Here is an 8,242-nt window from a genome sequence, read left to right as displayed (position 1 = left end):
CGCGCCTCTGTTTTACCCTTTGAAGCACTGGTGGGCTCTGCCGGCATGAACACCATCACAAGCACTGACCTACATTTAATCTATCCAAGCCCTTCAGAATCAGTAGAGCGAAGAGAAGTAACTTCAACTATATTAGCAATAGGACTCCTCTTGAAACTATATATAGTGTAAACCATTGATGTAGGCCAAATTAACTGTTCAAATGAGACCACCTGTGAGGCGGAGTGATATGTGAAGCTAAAAGCCCCACTCTCGTTCTTTATATCAGATCACATAACCCACGAATGACATGTCAAATTAAATAGCTTGGTCAGAAGTAACTATTGTACAAGAATAATGATCATGTACAGTAATTGCCTTTATCTCGACAAATATCAAATACAAATATTTGTATCTAGAGTAATACAGTAATGAGTTTAGAAGTGTGTCCTTCCTTCCTTTCCAATTTGTCTTTTGCAGCCCATGTCCAATCTTCCTCACTTCACGTCTTCCTTTGCGCTTTCCCCACAGGGTCAGTGATGACAACCACTCCCCACGCGGCCAAACCTGGTCATTATAAAAAGGAATTTTACTTTTAAATGCTGTTTTTAATGACATTGACATTGCGTCCAACTCACTTGTAGCAAAAGTAATCTGGGCGATCGTCCCCATGGAGGTCGGCCCGCCGAGACGCATCACTCTGCGGGCGGCGTTGAACACGTACAGCCCGGACAGGATCAAGCCACCGCCGCAGATGAGTCGACAGCTCCAGCAGCTCTTAAACGTCTGCATGTTCTTCGACATTGGGACATGTTCTCCTCCTGCCGGTGCCTCGGGGTTCGCCATCTTGCTGCGGTATCTGTGCTAAAGCTAACAGCTAAGGCGCGCGGAAACGTCTAATAGCGTAAACGACAGCTGCTTAAAGGCTGCGCGGAGTGTACAACACGCAGCAAGAACACGTACGGAATATATATTCCACTTGTCTCATGTTTTTCGACGAGGCACATTTGTTCAAATTCTAACTCATTCTCAGGTTGGTCTATTTTTTGCTAAATGACGGAGACGCCACGGCGCAATGACCATTGGATTACTATACGTTTCTCATCACATTTGTACTTGTAAAAATAGTAGAAAACAACACATATGTTAGATTTGTTCATATTTATTCTGTATGTTCGTATCCGTATTTCTGTTTAAACGTATCAAGTACATTTAGCAACTTACAAGGAGCTTTTGCAACTAGGCGGGCAGTAAAAATGTTTCTTTTTAAGGGAAAGTGCGTGCGTTTTAGTGTTTGAGTTTTCTAACGTGTTTAAAATTAGCTACATTTGCTTCTATGTGGCTTTTTGGTGAAAAAGTTGCTAAAAACAGAACGACTTGAAGTACATTATACTTCCGGGTTAAGTTAGGCGTCTTTCCTCTATGACCTTTTCAAAATATTTTTTTTGTTGTTGACACTAAACGTAAAATGGCTGTACGTTTCCCCCCGCACAACTTTATACATTAACCTTAATTCCCGAGAGGACTTCTGACCTCTCGGCTGCTCTACTCGATGTCAGTGTTAATTCAATGAGCAAAGCAACCCGTTAGCATGTTGCTGTATGCTGCTTTTTTGGTCGCTTGGGCGTCCACGTTCGGCTTTGGTCAAGCCGAGGTGGCAAGTTGGGACTCCACATATGTCGCCGCTGTGTACGAACACCGCGTGATCCTGAATCCGGACCCCCATATCCCACTTTCTCGGCTGGATGCCCTCCAACACATGCGCAAGAATCTTGCCGTATACGAGGAGCAAGCGGCCCTGGCTGCCCGCCAGGTATTGCAACTTGAAAGTATTACTTAAAAAAATACTCTTTATAATTCCCCAAGAAGAACTGCAACTCACATTCTGCTGTATATTTTGTTTTGCATATCACACAGACAACCAGATATATAATAATAATAATAACAGTAGCAACAACAATAAGAGAAGAATGGTGTACGCATTCTACTTAGGTAAAGTTATTTCTATTCCTTTTTTTTAACACATTAACTTAGTGGTCGTAAGGAATACGGTGACTGAGCCGAGTGATGACTTAACTAGTTCATTACTCGCCGTTCAGGACCTCGAAACCTCATATGTCACGTTCGTGTTTACTGACATTTTCTGCTGACATTTAAAAGTTAATCTTTAACTAAGGATGATTCTCAGTGTGGACCATAGACAGCTCAAATGACTTTTTGTTTGTTTTTACAATTGAATTGATGGCCATAATGATACTATACTATTTCACTAAGAAGTTATAATAAAGAACTAGAGCAGTAATATGAATAGAAGTTTAGGTACGACAATTACTGCACTAACCTTGTGTATCAGGGTGCGCAAATCGTGGTGTTTCCAGAAGATGGTCTTCAGGGTTTCAACTTCAGCCGTTCGTCCATTTCTGGCTACTTGGAGACCATTCCTGACCCCCAAGAGGATACGTGGAACCCATGCATGGAACCAGGAAGGTTTAATAATACAGAGGTACACATGGCTGTTGTTTTTCATACCGTACGTCTTGGCGTTCCCCTTAACGCGTGCTGTGTCCTTACCAGGTTCAGCAGCAGTTGAGCTGCATGGCTCGCCGCCACAACCTTTACGTGGTAGCCAACATGGCCGACGTGCAGCCCTGCCCCCTGAAGACAGAACCCACCTCTTCTTGTCCCTCAGACGGACGCTGGCAGTTCAACACCAATGTGGTTTTCAGGTGCAAAGCATCTACAATCCTTTTCAAAATGCACGTGGTCTAGAGACTACAAAATGTCCTCACGCAGGTCCGATGGACTGTTGGTGGCGCGCTACCATAAGCAGAATCTTTATTTTGAGGAAGCATTTGACACTCCGCCACAGCCAGAGATCATCAGTTTTGAGACCCCCTTTGCTGGGAGGTTTGGTCTTATCACCTGCTTTGACATCCTCTTCTACGAGCCCATGGTCACCCTGCTGGAGAAGGTGAGAAGATGACACTTACACATATAGTACATTACCATCCATCCATTTTCTTTTCGGTGTATCCAGTTCAGTGTCGCGGGTGAGCTGGAGCTTATCCCAGCTGACTTTGAACATAAAGGCGGACTACACCCCAGACTGGTCACCAGCCAATCACAGGGCAATACACTAGATGTAATATAGCAGTGGTTCTCAAACATTTTAAACCAAGTACCACCTCCAAACTATATTTAGCTCTGAAGAGTACCACCATAGTGGCCAACATTAAAATACAGTAACACAGTATGTCAAAGTGTTCATCTTTTGTTCCTAAAATGTCACTGTAACATTAGTTCATAGTTCAGACAGTGACACCATGCTCAATAGAGGAAAGAAAAAAACAAAACGTAATGATTCAATTTAAATGTGTTGAACATAAAATTTGAATAAAAATTGTATTTAAAATGTTTAAAAACAAACCGTTCTTAAAAGATTAAAGGGAATGTATTGTGCTGAACTGGGTTAAGAAAACCAGTCAGTATCTATAGTGTGACCACCATTCTCCTTAGGCTGCCCACAATAAAAGGTCCCTTGAAAATGTGCGGAAAAGCGGTTAGTAGCTCAGCATTTGCCTCATTCAATTCAACCTACCACTAGTTCTTTGGCACAAATATGCCACCAGATGGGGCCAAAGCAAGACTATACTTTCATATTACACTGGGCTTTAGCTTAAGCAGAACAATAGCAGAGGAACATTTTTCAGCAAATAACAGGGGGTAGGTTTAAAAAGAATCTTCAGGGGAACACGATACATGTTTTCCATCAGCCATTACAAACCTCAAATCTCTTAATGTGATTACAGCTAGTTTACATTCTTTGACCACAGCATTAGGGACATCTGCACAATTGATTGAGACCAAACATGAAAGGTGGTTAAAAATGTGCCTTTACAAAAAATAAAAAGTGTAGAACATCGTATTTACATTTTGGCCCAAAGTAGTCGTTTGACTTCATCTTCCAGGGTGTGCGTCAGCTGATCTTCCCCACGGCTTGGATCAACCAGCTGCCCCTCCTGGATAGCATCCAGTTCCAGCGGGCGTTCAGCCTGGGCGCCGACGTGACGCTGCTCGCCGCCAACATTCGCAGCGACCGACTCATCATGACAGGAAGTGGTATCTACACTCCTTTTGCAGCCACCTACCACCACGCGCAGAGCGGAGACCCCGAGGAGGGCCGCCTGCTGGTGGCCAGGATCCCCGTGTTGGGTGTGGCCGCAGAATATTGCAGAGTCAAGGAGACCGCCACAGATTCAGGATACTGTCACCATGATGACTCTCCACTGCCCTCTTCCACATTCACCTCCACCATGATGTATGATCCATTCAAATTTGCCTGGCTTAACGGCACAGAAGGCCACCTTATCGTGTGCGACGGCGCTTTCTGTTGCCGCTTGCAGTTCCAGCGTTCTCCGCAGAGCAAAAGTGATGAGTTCTACGCACTGGGAGCTTTTGCCGGAACACACACAGTCAACGGACGTTATGCTGTGCAGGTATACTACAACTGGGATGGCAAAAAAAAAAAGAAATGAAATAATATTACTTAATTTAACAAGTAAACATGCCTAGCCTAAAAACAAAACCAAACACAAATTAGTGTATTTACATTACCTACACTTGCAATTTGCGGATTCACCTATTTGCAGCTTTTATTGTTTTACATCTGTTATTTGCAGAAAAACTCCCCAATTGCTGTTTTTACACTTAGGCCAAAGCAATGTCTAATATAAAAGTAGTGCTTTGGCGGCAAGGAACTATGTTAAAGTGACTATGAGCTTCATGTATTACCTTGTTGCCTTCATGTGGCATATTGGTGCCAAGGAAATATGTTGAAGTGAGTTAAGGAGCTTATGTCGTGCCTTGTCACATCATGTGGCATCTATAGATAATTATAAATCATTTTAAGGGGATATCAATTACTAGCAGATTTTTCTTTTTCGCAGGGCTTGGTCTATGGACACAGTGTTCACCGTATTGAAAAACTGTGCATGAAAAAAACGAACAAAACAAAAAAGCAATGAAATGGGAATTGTCTTAACAAAATTATCTGCCAAATAGAACAGGAAAATTTTACTTGGTAAAATTTCTGAAAAGACAAACAACATTGGTAGCCTCAAAAACACAGACGTCTAAAAACTAGTGCATTTATAGTAAATTGCCCTATAGAATTAATATTCCCCCACATATTTGCATTTTACGAATTCACCTATTTACAGGTATTTTTTTGAACCCATCTTTCATTGCTCGCCGACTTACCAACTTGCTATTTTTGTGCTCATGGCCAAAGGGCTGTTTAATGTAAAAGTACTGATTTGGCACCTTAATGTGGCAACTTGGTAAAAAGGAACTACAGTATGTTGAACTTAGTTGAGAAGCTTTATAGTTCTCTAGCACAATCTTGTGGTATCTTGGTGCCAAGGAACTATGTTGGAATGATTTGCGGTGTCTCATTTAGTCTTTGCCACCATCAATGTGGCATCAGTTGGCAATTATAGACCTTTCTAACAGGTGGTTGAAAATTACTCAAGTATTTTTGAGGACAGGGAATCCTGCACTACAAAAACTGGGCTTGAAAAAAAGCTATGAAATAAGGAATATATTACTTAATTTAAGCAAAATTATATGCGAATAGAACCTGCCAACTCAAGATTTCTTAAAACAAGTTAACCATACCTAGCAAAGCAACAATAAAAAACAATGTTCTACTGTATTTTTTTTTTTAACCACCTACACATAGAATTATGGTTATGTTATTTGAAGCTAAACTTACTCATATCCACAAATAAAATCTCAACAACAAGTTGTAATACCTTAAAATGTTTAAGGAAATAATTGTTGAAGCAAGTGAAATGTTCTTACACAGAAACTGTCTGGTAAGAAGAAATATCTTTGCAGAGAAAAAATAAGGGTAATTGGACTGGAGTTGAAATATTTAAGACTTGTTTGATTTTAGTTTTTGCAGTAAAGGACACGCTCTCATACATGAAGATGACTAACAAGCCACATGTAATGTGACACACTGTGCTTACAGGTGTGTGCAGTGGTCCGTTGCGCAGGGTCCGAAGCCAGCTCCTGTGGACAGGAAGTCGAAGAGGCGGAGACTAAATTAGACTTTGTTCTGGAGGGAGAGTTTGGGAGCAAATATGTGTACCCGTCAGTGCTGGTGAGCCGTTACATCCTGGAGCAGCCAGAACATGTGGAGAAAAACACAGATGGAAGGGTGACCATGAAACATTCAAACACGACAGGCGGGCTGGTCACGGCATGCTTGTACGGACGCCTCTATCGCCTGGACAATGAATGACCCGCTGTGAGTTTGTCAGGGGATAGCAAAACACATTAAACATGCACTTGACTGGAACTAGTAAGAGGAACACTGTCTTAAAATTGTGAAGTAAAAAAAAAAAATACTTCCTCTTTACAAACATTGCAGGAAAGGTGATTGTTCCTGAAAAGGCAATATTTAATCATGATGCACTCACGCACTTACTCAAACATCAAGTAGTTTGGCTGCTGATTCCACACCAATCCTTCATAAAAAGAGGTTCCATCCACTCCTTGTTTCAGGTATTCTTGTTCCTCTGTTCATACAAGGGTTCATTAAGAACCCCCTAGTGGTTCATCACGATCACGTCTACCTGGTCCCATTTAGAATATCCAAGTTTTTGGTTCCTTAGTCCTCTGAGCTTCCCTTCACAAAAACATTTTGTATAGTATTGAAGGTTTCCACAATAGCGATGTGAACGTGGCGGTACTACGGGGTGGATTAAATCAGGTAAGTCCCCACTAAAGGACCAAGTACCAAATGCACGGCCCGCCACTGGCTATGAGAGAGGGTGTCTCAAAGAAAAGTAGTGTACTGTATTTTTGAGAGAATAAACATTGCATTATTTAATATTTAAAGGTTTCTCAAAAAGATCTACACTATAGTTTTATTTTCCCCCTCTTTTGTGTTTTCTAGTTGTCAGTGATCTGTTAAGGCTCCTGAGTAACACACTGGCCTTCAACACCAGGATTGGGGGGTAGCAGTCCTCAGTAGGTCTCGGAATCTGAGTCGTTCAGTTCTTCGTCAGTAGTGATACAGGACAGAGGGCGCTCGGGTCTGCAGTACGACGCGCGGTCCAGCCTCAGAGGTGGCAGGGTTTCAAAGGCCATGCCCTTTGCAACGTGATTGGACACGGGGTGATGATTGATAACAGTGTGAGGAAGAGAAAATGGAGGCAGAGTTGCTATGGTGACCATGGGGGAGGCAGGCATCATGGAGTTGAGGATGAGCGCCAAGCAGTCGGCGACATCGCGGGTGGGGGCGCAGGCCAGAGCAGGTGTGTATCCTACAGACAGGAGAGGGAGTGAGCTGTCGTTTGGGAATCAAACGTGGCGAACGCTGGCGAACGCTAACCATTCTCATCCACCGCTTGCACGCTTGCTCCCTTTCCCAGAAGTTCCTGGACGACCACTGTTAAACCATTCTTGGCTGCAACGTGGAGCGGCCTGCGGGGAAGGTGGAGGGGGTCACAAAATGGAAAGTGAGGAAGAGTGTCTGCATGTGAGCTAACATGGTAACGTACGTGCGCAGAGAGGCGTTGGTGCAGTTGATGATATTTTTATCTCTTATTTTATCCAGGATCAACAAGGCACACGTCTCATGACCCTGACGGAGACAAAATGGTGTACAATTAGGAAAGTGCCACTAATATATATAATATGAAATGAGACCAAAACAAACTATGCTTTTACAAATATATTAATGCTCAGTTTTACTTGACACTGTCAGAGAGCTGGGCAGTAGGCTGACACGGGAGAGGATTTTGACTCCCGCTCCACAGAGACTGATGCCATTCCCTCCCAATCCTGTGCCAAAATGTTACAGAATTCCGCGAAAACCATCGTTTTCACTCTGGTCATGCTTTCCACTCCAAGTGACTTTGTTGTCATAGTTCCTGCTCCCGGTGGCTTTTGTTCCCGCTGCTGGTGACGTTCATTCCAGCTCCTGCCCAATCCCATGATTGATACCGAAATTCACTACAATCCCACGGGAGCTGCTGGGAAGCCTGAAAAAATGACATCCTCTAATCTACAGCACCGTGTCCTAGTGGTTAGCATGTCTGCCTCACATTTGATGTTCAGGTTTCAAATTTTGGCTTTCGGCCTTCCTGTGTGGAGTTTGCATGTGCTTACCATGCTTGAGTGTTTTTTTTTTTTTCATGGGTACTCTGGCTTCCTCTCACATTCAAAAACATGCCTCCTAGCTTAATTGAAG

General features: G+C 42.9%; 3 protein-coding genes across 4 annotated transcripts in view; 1 reads left to right on the top strand and 2 right to left on the bottom strand.

The window, feature by feature from the left end:
• Window positions 1-225: 225 nt before the first annotated feature.
• Window positions 226-830, bottom strand: dmac1 (distal membrane arm assembly component 1). The gene is made up of 2 exons (XM_061760457.1): window positions 618-830; window positions 226-546 (listed from the first exon to the last, which is right to left on the bottom strand). The coding sequence occupies exons 1-2, from the start codon at window positions 823-825 to the stop codon at window positions 482-484; spliced, it is 273 nt and encodes a 90-aa protein (XP_061616441.1). The 5' UTR covers window positions 826-830; the 3' UTR covers window positions 226-481.
• A 729-nt stretch (window positions 831-1,559) lies between these two features.
• Window positions 1,560-6,536, top strand: btd (biotinidase). The gene is made up of 6 exons (XM_061760450.1): window positions 1,560-1,792; window positions 2,333-2,482; window positions 2,554-2,705; window positions 2,773-2,950; window positions 3,948-4,475; window positions 6,014-6,536. The coding sequence occupies exons 1-6, from the start codon at window positions 1,571-1,573 to the stop codon at window positions 6,284-6,286; spliced, it is 1,503 nt and encodes a 500-aa protein (XP_061616434.1). The 5' UTR covers window positions 1,560-1,570; the 3' UTR covers window positions 6,287-6,536.
• LOC133471161 (serine/threonine-protein phosphatase 6 regulatory ankyrin repeat subunit A) overlaps window positions 6,473-8,242 on the bottom strand; it is a 28,320-nt gene continuing 26,550 nt past the window's right edge. For both annotated transcript variants that reach the window (XM_061760444.1, XM_061760443.1), the window contains 3 exons: window positions 7,551-7,633; window positions 7,382-7,473; window positions 6,473-7,313 (listed from right to left, as the gene is read on the bottom strand). In XM_061760444.1, the coding sequence (XP_061616428.1) occupies window positions 7,015-7,313; window positions 7,382-7,473; window positions 7,551-7,633 (474 nt within the window). In that variant the 3' untranslated portion in view covers window positions 6,473-7,014. The remainder of the gene's footprint in view (window positions 7,314-7,381; window positions 7,474-7,550; window positions 7,634-8,242) is intronic.

Source organism: Phyllopteryx taeniolatus, chromosome 21, assembly GCF_024500385.1.
Source record: "Phyllopteryx taeniolatus isolate TA_2022b chromosome 21, UOR_Ptae_1.2, whole genome shotgun sequence".
In the NCBI taxonomy this organism is placed as follows: domain Eukaryota; kingdom Metazoa; phylum Chordata; class Actinopteri; order Syngnathiformes; family Syngnathidae; genus Phyllopteryx; species Phyllopteryx taeniolatus.
This window is presented reverse-complemented; position numbering and strand designations above follow the sequence as displayed.